Below are 15,535 nucleotides of genomic sequence, written 5' to 3' on the forward strand. Positions count from 1 at the left end.
ATGAGGGCTTTGGTCTTGTTTTATTGAGACCTCATTAAGGGCCTCAGTTTCCTCACTTTTAAAAGTGACAACGGCAGGGCGGTTTTGCAGAGCCGAAGCCAGGTTCTTTCTGACAGAGGAGGGAAATGCTTCGCTCTACATCCTCGCTGCTGCTGTCCTAGCCCATGGCGGGGGCTCCAGCCCAGTCCCCGCCCAAATGGTGAGGCGCCAGCGCCCCATTGTTCATCAGGGAGGGGAAGATCCCAAGAGTAGATTCCCCGCCCCAGGTCGTGCTCGCCGCCCAGTGGAGCAGAAGACTTGGCCCGGCGTCTGCCACGCGAGGCGCGTCCTTTGTCTGCTCCGCGGCACCCAGTGCCCGAGGCCCTCGCCCCGCTCCTCCGGCAGACAAAGCCCGGGCCGCTGCTGGCCGGGCCGGCTGGAGCCGCGATCGTACCACCCTCCTCCCGCCTTACGCCCCGCCCTCTCGCTTCTGCGTTTTCTTATTGGTGCATGGAGCCACAAAGAGGCCGGGAAGCGGGTGGATCACGTAGGGTGACGTGGCTCTCGATTGGGCTACAGCGGCTGTCAATCGCGGAGGGCGGGCTGTCCTCCCACTGCCCGGTCGCTCCCTCTGTGCTGGGGCCCGCCCGCGGGGCCGGCCGCCTGTCAGAGGGAGGTGGCGATGGTGTGCCGGGTGGCGGCGGTGGCTGCAGTAGCTTCCCGGGTTGGAGTACAGAGAGGAAAAGATGACTGACCAGCCGATTGAATGACAGACTGAATGAATGAATGGCGGAGCCACGCGCGCCATGAGGAACCTGCCGAGCCTGGGCGGCCTCGCCCTGTTGTGCTGCGCCGCTGTCGCCGCAGCCGCCGTGGTCGCAGCCACCTCGGCGGGGAATGTCACCGGTGGCGGCGGGGCCTCGGGGCAGGTGGACGCATCGCCGGGCCCAGGGCTGTGGGGCGAGCCCAGTCATCCCTTCTCCAAGGCCCCGACTCCTACGGTCCAGGCCCCGAGGACTGAACCTCCGGCCACTACGGTCCAAGGACCCTTGGCTGCAGCCTCTTCAGTTCAGCCTCCTGAGACCACCCCTCGGGCGACGGCCGGATTTGCGCCCACTACCTTTCAGGCGCCCCTCGGTGCGTCGCCCACCGCCGCTCAGGCGGTGGAACCCACTCCTACCAACGCTCGGGCGACCCCCAGACCTGCACCGACTACCCTCTCGGCGCCCACTGGCCCGGCGCCCACCACCCCTGCAGCCACCACTGTGCCGGCGCCCACCACGCTCCAGACCCCGAGCCCCGTTCTGCAGGGTGGCAGCAACGTCCCGCCCACCCCACCTGCCACCGAGGCCCCCTCTCCGTCCCCAGGTAAGTCCTGGAGCCTCCTCGCCGGCACCACCCGCCCCACGGCCCGCGTGCCCACGGCATCCAGGGTTGGGCGCTTGGCTGGAATGTGCCATTTCTTGTTCCAACCCCAGATTTCACCTTCCAAGGGTTGTTCGAAGCGCCAGCTCGCTTCCGTCCGAGCCCCTTGGACCTGGGAAGCCTTTTGTCCCCCCCCCACCCCATCCCTGGAGACGGGGAGAGGCCGGCTGCTGTGTACAAGGGGGACCATCTTCCAAACTGGGCTCTGGCCTTTGTCAGAGACCCTGAATGAGCGCAAACTTTTGAGGAAGTTGGAAAGCCAGCCCAGTAGTACCTCCTTCTACCCGTGGGTATACACACCTGAGTATAGGGGGGTTCTGCCCGAAGTGCCAATATCCTTGTCCATTTTTCCTTGTTTATGTAAATATCAGCTGTGCGTGTGACAGGTGGAGGAGGTTTTGAGAGAATTTTGTTTATGAACACACACACACACACACACACACACACCACAACAAAACAGCCTCCCTCCCTTGTAATCCCTGTTTTCCCTGCAAGTATATGGATTCGTTCTGTAGGCCATTTGGGACAGGTGTGTATCTAGGTTGAGCACTTTTCTAAATTAGGTTAAATTCCTTTCTTGCACCATTTCCACCCACCTTCTCAATCATAAGGTCAATATATTATTTGGGCAAATAAGCAATTTAGGCAAGATGCCTCCCCCAACACCCAGTCTAGAATGTTTAATTTTGCTGAAGCTGGTAGGTAACAATTTCTCTCTGGATCCACTGTACAAAATAAAACGTTTCTTTCTGAAGGTTGTCTTTAAGCAAGACAACTCTAATTCTTTGCCCCTTTATGACTAAAGTGGGTCTGAAAACTAAGTAAGAACATTAGAGTTTTTGAATGTTTTTGCTTTGAGTTGGACTGGAGATTTGTCCAAACCATTTGTCTAGCTGTACTTATATTAATGGGTGTCTGACCTAATTCTTAGGCTCGGTGATTACTGTAGCGTCAGATATGGACTTTGGACTATGAGTTTGTGGAGTTTTCCCACATGGTTATGAGCTTTAATGCGCTCTTGAATCTTGGCTTAGAGATGATTTAACTATGAATGTAGGTTACTCACCCATAAAAAAGCATACACATCTCTTCCAGGTTTGAGGAATGTATTTACTAGCTGGGTTTTACTTGTGACTATTTTTTTACCTAATAGAAAAAGATTGACTTATTAACCTAGAGACAGAAAGTGTAGTGGTTAAGAATATGGACTGCAGCTTAATCCTAGTTCCGCCCCTTATTAGTTTCGTATTCTTGGTCAGGTCACTTAAACTGTCTAGCCTCAGTTTCTTCAACTGTGAAATGTGAGAGTAATAGTACTCGCCTCACTGGGTTATTAAGAAGATTAGCTAATGTATTTTTAGCACTCAGAACAGTTCTTAGTACTAAGCACCATGTATATGTTAGTTATTATAACTAGGACTTCCCTCTGTGTTTGAATAGTAAGTATTTGAGAAATACAAAGTAAGGACTTGTGCATTGTATTATAATACAGTTTTTAAAAAAATATAAATTCTGCTTTCTGAAATTTCACATGTAGGTAGAGTTTTAAAAAAAGAGTGATATGACCATTTTGAATATTTAGTAACTGATACGACTGTGTTATTAGTTTTTAAAAATCTCTTATTTTTGTATTGACAGTCCTAAGTCACAAAAGGAACTCTTACAAAAAGTAGAGGTAATTAGAAATGTACAAAGGAAAAAGGAAAAGTCACTACTTCCCTGCCTTTCAGTATTGTTAAGTTTGATCCTTTAATTTTTCTGAATATACCTTAGCAAACATACACACACACACACACACACACACACACACACACACACACGGTTTTGTTGTTTTAAAATTATTTCTTAAAATCCAGTTTTGCATATTGCCATATTCGCTTAATAATGCATGATGAACTTTTTCTTTTCCATGCCCCAACCCAATATCTATCCTATTCTTTTCAGCGGCTGCATATTCTGTTGTTAAGACTGTCATAATTTAATCCTTTTATCAATATTTAGGTTATTACCAGGCTTCCATTTAAAAAAACAAATACAGAACAGACTATAGAAAATCTATTCATGGAGACATTTTTTCCTAATATTTTAACTGAATTTCTTAAACTACAAGTCCAATTCATCTATATTAAAGTTGGATTGATTAATATGTGCCCTCCGAACTATTGTTTGAAGGCTTTTAGTAACTTCTAAGGATTAACATACATTGCCTTTGGATGACAAAAATTTTGAAATATGGCAAGTTCCATAACTCTCTAGTGTTTTAAATTTTCTCTGGTTTTTAATTTTTCATAAATTCACTTTGGATTGCCCATATCTATTCCTTTGCAGTTAGACAAACTCTGTGGCCCGGTATATAGGAAACTTTAGCTTAAAAGTGATGTAATCAAATGTAGACTTTTTTTATCTGAGCATGGGTAACAGGGTCTACTTCAAACAGTAAACATCTTTTTGACAAAAAGGAAACTTCCAATTGAATTTTAGAAAGCTGGTTTGACTTGCAAAGTTAGACTGCATGCATTTGGGAAGATGGCTGGCTGTACAGTGGTTTTTATTTCAATGTTCTTGTAAGGATCAAATGTCACTGATAATATTCTTACATATATTATTTGGTGGATGGCCTTACAGCTGCTTTTATATTTAATAAAAATACCTTTCATGTACACTTAGCAGAGATCTCTTGCCTGACCCTCAATGAGGGCACTCTTTTGTTTACAGGGACACTGATCTGCAAAATGAAACTAATTGCCTAGCAAGCATGCTCTTTCTTCCTACAGACCCGGCAAAGCATTTCACTGGTTGGTGGCTGAATCGGGCATTTAAGAAGTTTAATGGGAGACTATGTGAAATTAGAGGCTTGTCATAATAATCATCAGCGGGAAAATACTGATGTGATGACAAATGTTTGCCCTGTAACATTATGGACCTTTAGGGTAGACAAATAAGTCCTGGAGCACTGGTGGCCTAATGGCAAGAAGCTGCATTGTAACCCTGAAGGCATGTAGTTCGAATCCACCAGCAGCTCCACAGAAGAAGGATGGGCAATCGACTCCTCTGCGATTAATTGCCCCTGAAAAACCAGAGGGTCAACTATGGGTCGGTTGTGAATGGATGGTATACAACAGCAGTAACAATAGTTGAGTGTCTAAGCACTTGACTGTTAAAAGGTTGGTGATTCAAACCTAAAAGCACTTCCAACGGAAAAAAGACTTGGCAATCTGTGTCCATAACAATTGTTAGATCCTATTGATCAAATTCTGAATCATTGTGATCTATGCACAGCAGATCCAAACACTGCCTGATCTATTCTGTCCCCACTCTCACTGTTGTGCTTCAGACCCTTGTTCTTTTCACTGTGTCAGTTCATCTGGTTGAGAATCTGTTGGTCTGGCATGCCTGTTAACACCCCTAAAATATTACTTTGGGGAAATCCTATGAAACAATTCTACTCTGTCCTATAGGGTCAAAGAATATTGGATATACTCTGGACTGCTGGAAAACGTTGCTGGAGATCAGGCAGTGTTTTGATGTGCTGTGCATAGTGTCATGATGATTCAGGGAGCTCTGATGGCCTAGTGGTAAAAAGCTGTGCTGAAGTCCAGGATTTTAATTCACCAGCTGCTCTGCAAGAGAAGGATGGGCAGTCTTCTCCCTTGTGATTTACTGCCTCTGAAAACCCACGAGAAGGTCAGCTATGAGTCCGTTCTGATTTGATGACACATAAAAACAACAACATGAACTACCAAAAGAATAAACCAATCTGCTTTGAAAGAATGTAATCAGAGTGTACCTGAGAGGCAAGGATGGTGAAACTTTGTCTCATTTACTTTGGGAATAGTTTTAGAAGCAACTAGTCCTTGGAGAGAGACATCATTCTGGGAATGGTAGACGGTCAGTGAAAGAGAGGAAGACTAAAACAAGATGGGCAGAAACGGTGAATTCACAGTGTTTGAGCATGACAGAGATGGTGAAGATGGTACAGGATAGGCACAGTTCAGATCTTTTGTTTGTAGGATTTCTATGAGTTGTATCGACTGGACGGCATCTCACAACAGCATGAGTCAGAATAAACTTTTTTAAAGAAATCTGTTTTATTTAGGTGAAAGTTTACCAATCACCTTGATTTTTTTCCCCCCACAGGCATTAATTATCATTGATTAATGCAGTTAACTTATTATGATGTCTAAGTAAAGCCTTATGTCAGAATTAACTTGATGACAATGTAACAACAGGGCTAAATAGGACGTTAGAAGCTATTACCTCCTAATGTTCTGTGTTTTCATACAGAGTTCCTTTGGCTTCTCTCTCTCACTGCCATCAAGTTGGTTCTCTGCATAGCTGACTCTCCACTAGGTTTCCAAGATTTTAAATTGGGTGAAGAGAGACTGCACATCTTTTTTCTGCAGAACAGTTGGTGGGTTTGAACTGCTAGAGAAGCATGGCTTTTGGATTAGTAGTGCAACCCTCTATGGACCACAGCTCCTTTCCATAGGCTTAGCTGAGGTATTTCTCTCTGTAGTTAACTGGCTGTGGTTCTGTCCTGTGGGGCTGTAGAGAACAAGGCTATTCTCTCTGTGCCATGAGTGCTCTTCTGGGATTTGGCGAGTGTGATCATGTTCCCTCTGAGTCTGGTCTCAATAACTTCAGCTCCTTCCTCTGTTCTTTATGTAACATGGTTTCAAATTCCCTCACTATCCTGGCCACCCCTGTTCTGGGCCCTTTCAATTTTTCCATCATACAAAAAATGTGGAACACTTAACAGGCATAATATTACAGGTGTGCTATAAAGAGAGTTTTTACTGGATGCTATACTACTTACTGTTGATGTCATCCCTAGTCACAGTAGCTTTCTAAGGCAGCCCTCAAGAGGAGGCTGTTCACTCATTAAGTCCCTTAAAAGATAGCGAAGTATTTATTTGTTTCATATTCATCTTGAATTTTTCTTCATTCTACACTTGAAAATTCTTGTTATTTCCTGAAGTATAAGCTGTCTCATTTGCCAAACATGTAAGATTGGTCATGTTAGGTTCATCTCTGTAGATCCCAAGTCTGCAGGATACCCCACCCAGTTTATTCACAGTCTACAGGGTGTTCCTGTAGACAGAAGTTAGAGTCTAAGAACAAGCTAGGGCAGGTTACTCTTGCCTCACAGGGGAGAGTACATTTATGGATGATAGAACAATTTGGAAGGAAAGGAATAATGATCTAGATTCGATCTCAAGGGTCTCTCAGTTCTGAAGTCCTGTAATGATTTGGTTTGTATGATTCAGGAAGTATTACTACTCCAAAAGGGATTTAATTATGTGATCTAAATAAATTATGAAAATAAACTCTGTGTAAGCAAGCTTTCAAATTTGGATTTTGAAATCTCTGATTACTGTGACATGTGAATAATAGATTATAAATACAACATTCTAGGGATGCAGGATCCACCTAACTGTACTGAGAAATACTTTATTCATTTTTCAATACTTGCTGCTAGTTCAGGGTCTTCTTGGCCTGTGGTGATTTAGAAAGACAATGCTCATTTTAAGGATTCCCTCAGTGGTACAATGGTTAATGTGCTTTGATTGCTACCTTTATTTTAGGAGTGAAGTGTGAGCTCACCTCTAGTAACTTGGAAGAATGACTGGCTTGGCTATTTACTTCCCCCAAACCAGCCATTGAAAGTTCTGTGGAGCATGACTCTACTCTGACAAATATGGCTTTGCCAGGAGTTACAATTTACTTCATAGCAACTGGTTTTTATGTTATTAATTCTAAGGCAATAGAAACTGTTTAAATTCCTAGAGAAATACAGGCCCACAGTCTTTTATTCATAACTTTTATATGGGACTGTATGTGTTCTGACATTAAAAATTCTTTGAAGTTTAGAAGGGTAATAAGTACATTCTGGTGAAATCTGAGGTAGCATCTTATAATCAAACACATTTAGCAATCTGTTTCCATAAAAAGTGCTGTTGTTCTGTTCTAGAGATTTAGAACTGACTCTTTGTGAACCCTCCAGGAGGTTGTCAGAGGCTGTAAATTGCACAGGCGGATCCAACTTATCTTTCCTCTATGGAGTTGGCAGATTTGAACCACCTTTCTCCAATTTGACAGCACAACTCCTTACCATTAGGCTACCACAGCTACACTGGGTAAAAGTACTCACTTAAAAACCTTATGGGACAAACCTGCTCTGCCTTGGAGGGTTGCTATGAGTTAGAATGGACTAGGAAGCATTGTTGTTGTTGTTATGTGCCGTTGAGTCGTTTACGACTCATAGCGACCCTATGTACAACAGCCCTAAACCCTGCTCTATCCTGTGCCAATCGCATTGCCTCTGACACACCCATCCCGATTAAACCAGTCACTGAATCAATCCACCTCATAGAGGGTCTTCCCCTCCTGCACTGTCCCTCCACTCTGCCCAGCATGATGTCCCTCTCCAAAGACCTCTCTCTCCTTGCAACATGTCCAAAGTATGTCAGACGAAGTCCCAGAATCTTCGCCTCCAAGGAGTAGCCTGGTTTAACCCTCTCTAGGATGAATCTGTTTGTTTTCTTGGCAGTCCATGGTACATTCAATACTCTTCTCCAGCACCACAGCTCAAAGGCGTCAATTCTCCTTCTGTCCTCCCTAGTCATTGTCCAGCTCTCTGATGCATAACAAGTGATTGCAAAGACCATGGCCTGTATCAGGCGCACCTTCGTCTCCAAAGAGACACTGTTGCTCTTGAGTACTTTAGAGAGGTATTAAGTTGTTTTTTTAAATTTTATTTTATTAATTTTAATGAACATTTACAGAGATTTGGGATTTTCATTCATTGTTGCACGTTTTTCTTTACCCCTTCTCCCCCCAGTTCACTCCTCTTTTTGTAAAGCAAAAGAAACTTCTTCGTTGGTATACAATCCCCCCAACCTCAACCCTGCCCCCCCCCCCAATGCACTGCACTATGCAACCTTAATTCTGGAGTCCTGTGATAATCATAATAGGCAGCATTAAGTTTTACAAATGACTTTGAAGTTGTTTTGGTCAAGTTTTGCAGCCACATGTGTTCAGGGAAGATGCGGTTATTTGCCACTAAGTGAATTATAGGGCAAAAATTGTGTTTGAGACCTCAGATTTGAGGGACTGGAGGCTACTATAAACATCCCAGCACTGTACTAAGTACTTTATATATGTTCATTCATTTAACCCTGATAACTGTAAACTTTTGAACTAAGTTCTATTAATATCTTCACTTTATAGATAAGAAAACTGGTCCAAGAAAATTTAACTTTAGTAGAACTTAGATCCAAACTTTGTCAGTGGATTTAAACCAATAGTTGCATAGATGAGTAGTTACTAAAACTATTGGTCATTGGATACTAATCTTAGAAAGGTCTACTGTTCTTTGACATTTATTATCTTTACCCCATTTGTGTCATTTATTTGCCTTCTTGAATTTAATGTTACAAATTTAATTTCAAGTTATAGATTTTATTATTCTTTTGATTGAATTCTAATATGGTCCATGATAGGGAACTTTGTCCATAGACATTGTAAGGGCCAGAAACAAGAACTTCCCAAATTTTCTCTATCTTATTCCTAGTTTAAGTATATAGCATTCTGTAGGAATTCCTTAGCCTGATTATTTCCTGGAACAGCACATTTAAACTGTACAACATTAGTTTTAAATCTTCTGAATTATGTGCCCAGGAAACCTTCTGGCTATTTGAAATTTACATACTGAAATAATCTGTTAGGCCTTTTAATCCTGATTTTTTAAAGACCCATAAAATTAAAGTGTGCATTACTTTTCATCTCAGCATTTCTAAACATGTATACATTAACTTCCAGACGTTCTGGCACCCTTATAAAAAGAATGGAAAAAAAAAATATCATGGTGCTGCTTTTACTGATGGGTAAATTATGGGTCAGAAGATTATGCCCCTGGGCACTTAATAGATCAGAAGAGAGGAGGAATATAAAATCTTGTTTAGTTGAAAGGCTGTATTAGATGATAGTTTTAGTTATAAATAACTTTAATTCATGCCTTTTGGTCTTGATTTTGTTTTCTTTAGTCACGATACAAAGATCTTTATTACTATGTTGAGATTATATTTCAGGTACCTTTTTTGTGACTATCTAGTCTTTTTTTTTTCAAAACACAGCTTGGTTTATCTGCTTGAACACTAAAAATTACTACTCTAACTGCACTGGTAACTTATAAAGGAGGCTTAAAAACTGGGATGAAAATTATGAAGGTTTTATGGCTGATGTCTAGAAATCTCTGTTGAATCACAGCAAATGTTTAAGTAATAATCTTTTTTATGCCTGTAATTGTAAGTAAATATGAGTCAAATAATCCCACTGGTAATACCTGTATACCACAATGATTATTATTGTCAGATGACAATAATAATTTTTATTCTCCCTTTTATTTTTTCATTTAAAACATTTTTGTCTATTCTCCTTGCTCATTTTTAAATTAAATCCTCATGTATGTGTGTTCTTTTCACTCTGATTTCTTAGCCTGGTCCATTCTTATCATTCTCTTTAAAAAACCAAATCATCCTCTCTAACAATTTACCACTTTGTCCTCCTTCAGTGCCTCCTCAAAGCCCAATTATTCCAAGAAGCCTTTCCAGATGAACAAAAGGTCCTTGAAGATGTCCTGGTAACAGACTTCATAGGGTTGAATACTTTACACTCAAAAAAAACTTGTCTTTCTCTGTGACTTTGACTTTTTTTCCTATTGATTTGTTTTCAGTTTATTTCATTTAAATAAGTAAGCCTACTTGATAAGAAAATATCACTTATATAATATTGAGGCATGATATGAATTCTCTTTTTGAAAAAAAAATGGTGGTTTGTTGTGTTTTTTTTTTTCCTAGAGGTTCTTCATTATTTTGCTTCCCCCTTTTTTTCTTCTTCCCAAGGAAAAGCTTTCATAACCGAAGTTACTTGCTTTAAAAAAAACCCCTCAAATATTTTAAATGTTGTTGTGTACCATCTAGTCAGAGCTCTGGTGGGTTTTCAGAGGCAGTATATTACATGAGAGGAGATTGCCCATCCTAAGGACCACATCTATTTTGCTGTTTATTAATAGTAGATGAATTGACACATGCCAATATTTGGTTGGAAACAAATGTTATGTTTGTTATTTTTTTAAACATAGAAAATGTTTTATTTTAATTTTTTCGTATTGTTACATTTTCTTACCCCCGCTCTCCTATCTACTCTTCTCCAACCCTCCCTACAATGCATCCCTTGTTCCAGATTGTTGTCATACATATAATGCCTAATCATAGATTCCTTTTGGACAGTTCTTCCCCTCATTTGATCTAATGCAGTATTCATTATCTAATCACTCTTTCCCATTCTCTCTCCAACTCCCACAGATATTTTGAATGACAGAATATCCTTTGTGGAAATCTAGTTAAAATAAAGTCCATGCTTGTAATAAATTGTACAGTGTTTTATTATTTACAAGGTGTTCTTAGAATCTCCAAGACTTTGGCATCCATATTTTGTTGATTTGGGGGCATTTAATGAATGAATGAAGATATAGTTTATTTCTATAGAACTTGATTGGGGAGGCTTATGTAAATATAATTTCTTCATAGTGAAATATTGTTACTTCTTTCCTAGTGTGGGAATCTATTTGTAATTATTAAGCATTATTTCAATTGTCTTCCCTAAAATCAGTGTAGTAAAAAGGATTTAGAACTTTTGCAGTCTAGTAGACAAGGTTATCTAAACACATAGTATCATATGCCTGGTTACTTATCAGGAGTTTTTTTTTTTTCACTTACATCATCATATTATTTATTTTTAAAATTTTTTTATATGATTCTATTATTTAATTCTTAACTGCAGTTAATACTATCCTTACCTTGTGGATAGCAAATGTTGAGATTCAGAAAGGTAAAATTGCTTGCTCCAGGCCATGGGCATACAAACTTCTTGAGGGAAGGGACTTTTCTCTGCTTTGTTCACATTTATATGCTCAGTCTCTCATTGAAAATACATTCTCAGTAAATATTTAATGATTGAAGCAATGGTTTGTAGAGATAGTAGACAGGCAATATATTCTTGAGGAAAGTGTGGTAGGGTAATCGCCTGGCCTTTTTCTTTAGTGTGGAAATAACCTTTTGCAACTTTCCCCCTCTTTTGCTCAGAGGATTAGCAAAAAGAAGAATGAAATTTACTTGCATGAAGTAGAACTTCTTAGACTTAGTATATGATATTATTATTTTTTGTAGGTAATATTATTCATTTCCTTTTTCTTAATTACAGACAACAGACAAATGATAAGTTGATGACTGTTGTAAAAAGTTGCTAAATTGAAAAGCTGAGCATTAGTTTTTAAGACTTGGAACCATAACCTTTTTCTGAATTCTTTCACAAGTTCTGAGATATTTGGCAAATAAATTTATGTGTAAAAAGAGGGAGCTCAACGAGATTTATGACTTTTAAACTGCATCAGTTGGGAATCTAAGATTCCTCAGATGTGTTTGGGAGCCAGTATAGGGACTTGTGTGACTTCTCACCCTTAAACAACTCTGCCTTCATCTGGATTACATATGGAATTTTTTTCTTCAGAAAGATTTTTGAATAGGAGCTATCCTACTCTAAATTTCTATAATAAATCATGGTAATCTTTGCATACATCAAAATTGTTTTATATTATGCTAATTAAGTATATGTAATACATATTGGAGGAGAAAAATACAACAAAAGTGTTAAGAGACTACAGCTAAATAATGGAATTATGTTGTTGTGTGCCTTCAAGTTGGAACGAATTCTTATCTGATCCTTCAGGGGTTTTCAGAGGCAGTAAGTCACACAGGAGGAGATTGCCCATCCTTCTTCCACAGAGCAACTGGTGGATTAGAACTTCATGCTTTGGGGATTACAGCAAAGCTTTTTACCACTAGGCTACCAGAACTCAGGATTATGGGATTGCGTTGTTATGTGCTGTCAAGTTGACTACAATGGCTTTGAACTTTGCCCTATCATGAGCCAACCTCACCATTTCTGACAGACCTGATTATAGGCAATTATATTTTTTGAATTCTCTGATAAATAGAACTCATTTTAATTTTATAGTCATACAAAGAAATAATAAAATAAAAATAATAAAAGTTGTGATAAGCTTGGTAAACATTTACTTATATTTAAATAAATCAAGTGATATTTCCCAGGGCTATTTAAGTAATTTCTTCAACTTAATCAGCAGTATTTGTCTGCATTAGAGATCCTTGCTTATTCTGTTAGTCATGATTTTCAAGAAAGGAGATTTAGGAATGAAGCCTAACAAATATTAAATACAGAGTAAGAATGACATCTAAAATTTAGAACCTTGAGGGAAGGTTTATTTAAGCTCTTTTGCAGAGGCTAATCAAAGAGACCATTAAAAACCCCAGACACTGCCTCAGACTTACTGCCCTGGAGTTTGAGGTTTGTGCTATGAGCTGGAATCATCATGTTTCCAAGGCTGTAAATGGGACCCAGAGACTGCCCATCCTTCCCCTACAGAGTGGCAGGGGGATCTGAAATGCTGGGAAAATCGTGGCTTTTGAATTGGTAGTGCAACTCACTATAGACTATGATATCAGAGCTCCGTAAACAAAGAAAGGTTATATATCTGTTTTGTTCTGACCAGGAAACTTAAAACATGCACTTAAAGATTGATTAATGTAGCATGTTAAAATAGATTTTGTTTAAATTATGGAAAATTTAAATTCATGGCATTGCTGGCTACCTTTACCATTAGTAATATTTGATTATTTACTCCTTAAAAGATACAGGGCTCCCAAATCTGCCCATGTGTTTTGCAATTACATCAGATGGAATTTTTTTTTATACTTGTAATATAGCAACTATTCTATATGATATCTTTGCCATAAAGATAGCTAAACTGAGGAGAAGAGACATACATATTTGAAAGTGGAAGAAAGTATGTTTTGCCTAGTCAGAGAAAACAAGGAGCTGTGTTTAGGTGCTTTAGAGTCAAGTACAGCTCATAGCGACTCTGTAAACAACAAATCTGAACCTTGTCCAGTCCTGCATCATCCTCACAATCTCTGATTGTCTCCAGACTTTGTTACAGTCACTAGTATGTCAATCCCTCTTCTTGAAGATCTTTTCTTTCTCTGACCTCTACCTTTCTAAGCATGATGTCTTTTACTAGAGATTGGCCCCTTTTGACAACATGTCCAAAATATGTAAAATGAAGTTTTACCATTCTTGTTTCTAAGGAGATTCCTGAATATACTTCCTCTCAGGCAAACCTTATTTGTTCTCTCAGTAGTTCATGGGATATTTAGTACTCTTCTCCAGCACCTTAATTCAGACATAATTTCTTCTTCAATATTTCTTATTTATTGTCCAATTTTCAGATGCATAGAAAACAATTGAAAATGAATCAGGCACACCTTATTGTTGTTTTTATGTGCCAACTAATCACCTGTCACTCATGGCAACCTTTTGTACCAAAGCTCCAAACCATGCTCTATCCTGAGCCAGTATCCAGCATACCTATCCCCATTTCCCCAGTTACTGTGTCAATCCATCTTATCCAAATTCATCTTCTCCTGCTCTGTCCCTCCATCCTTCTAAGCATGATGTCTTTCTCCAAGGATCGGTCCCTGCTGGTCAAAGTGTGTGAGATGGAGCTTCAAAATCCTTTCTTCCGGAAGTAGCTAAGAGAATACGTTGTCCCCTTTTCCTTATGGATCAGTGTGAAATTTCTCTAAGGGAGGAGTGATAGGGAATGGCAAAGGACACTCTGACAAAGGAGATTAATTAGAACTGGTTTTGACAAGCACTGTGGCAATGGGACAATTAGAACAGACTTTCAAGGAATATTCAACCTGAATCCTTCTGATCATATGGAGATTTTTGAAAGTATTTCTTTGAGTTTATTATGTTTGTTTATGTATAAAGGATGCTCATCTAGATGATAACATAATTATGATAAAAACAAAAGGGGGGAAATATGGGAAGCCAATGCTAAATATTTGTAATAAACTGAATGCTATTTAAAAAAATAAACAAATAGAAAATAATCCTTGCTTCCAAGGAACAGCTTGGTTTCATGCTTTCTAGGTCAGACTTACTAGTTTTCTTGGCAATCCATGGACTTTTCAATAATTTTATCCAGCATTCGAACTCAAAGGCATAGATTCTTCTGTCATGCTTGGTAACTGTCCAGCTCTCTGATGTAGAACAAGCAATTCAATTGCAAAGACCATGGCTTGAATCAGGTGCATCTTAGTTTCTAGACTGACATTGTTACTCTTAAATAAAAATCCATGCTCTTTATCATTCTGGAGATGCCCTTGTCAGTAGATTTTCCTACTGCAACACATATTTGGATCTAGTGACTGCTGCTACTATGGGTGTTGATTGTGGCTCTAAGTAAAATGAAGTTGTTGACAACTTCAATCTTTTAACCATCTATCTTGGTACTGCCTATTTGTCCAGTGGTGGGAATTTTTGTTTTCTTGATTCTGAGATGTACTCAGGACTGTTTTTAATCTAACGAGGGATGGTTAAATGATGTTTATTTTGCATATTTTAGATCCTTTTGATAATTGATGGGCAATCTCTGTCCATGTGATTTACTGCCTCTGAAAATCCACTGTTGGGATTCAGTGATGAGCTAGTTTTGACTCAATGGTGCATAACAACCACAGCAGCAAAATGTGAAGTGCATTATCAATGTAGTCCCACCATCCATTGATACTGTGTGTTAATGAGTACTTATAAAGTGTACCAAAAATCCAAAACTATCTAGCTTTTGGGTTATTATTATACTAAATTGTTGGTGTGTTGTCTGTAAAACCTATCCAACTGGTTTTGGTTTTTAAATTAGTCTGTTGCTTCAACTTGCCCACAGAGACAGAGCTGAATGGTTCAGGTAATCAGTGGAATTATAGCCAGAAAAATGAAATTCCAGTTTTTCTTTCCATTGTCTTTTTGGTCCTGAGAACATTTTTTCAAGTGATTCTGACTTAGTTTCCCCAATGAAGTCTGTTACTTTCTTGCAGTATCCCGAGGTTTTTGAGAAGTAACAAATGACAATTACTTGGAATTGTCCCCTAAATATGTGCTTATATATTTGAGGCTTTTTTTTACATTCTTTCCTGATTATATAATT

General features: G+C 39.6%; 1 protein-coding gene across 1 annotated transcript in view; it reads left to right on the top strand.

Annotated features, from left to right (window-relative positions):
* Positions 1 to 761: 761 nt before the first annotated feature.
* Positions 762 to 15,535, top strand: part of MEGF9 (multiple EGF-like-domains 9) — a 141,818-nt gene continuing 127,044 nt past the window's right edge. The window contains exon 1 of the mRNA XM_006890695.1: positions 762 to 1,347. Within this exon, the coding sequence (XP_006890757.1) occupies positions 762 to 1,347 (586 nt within the window). The remainder of the gene's footprint in view (positions 1,348 to 15,535) is intronic.

This window comes from Elephantulus edwardii, unplaced genomic scaffold (genome assembly GCF_000299155.1).
Source record: "Elephantulus edwardii isolate Elephantulus edwardi_28Jun2011 unplaced genomic scaffold, EleEdw1.0 scaffold00092, whole genome shotgun sequence".
Lineage (NCBI taxonomy): Eukaryota > Metazoa > Chordata > Mammalia > Macroscelidea > Macroscelididae > Elephantulus > Elephantulus edwardii.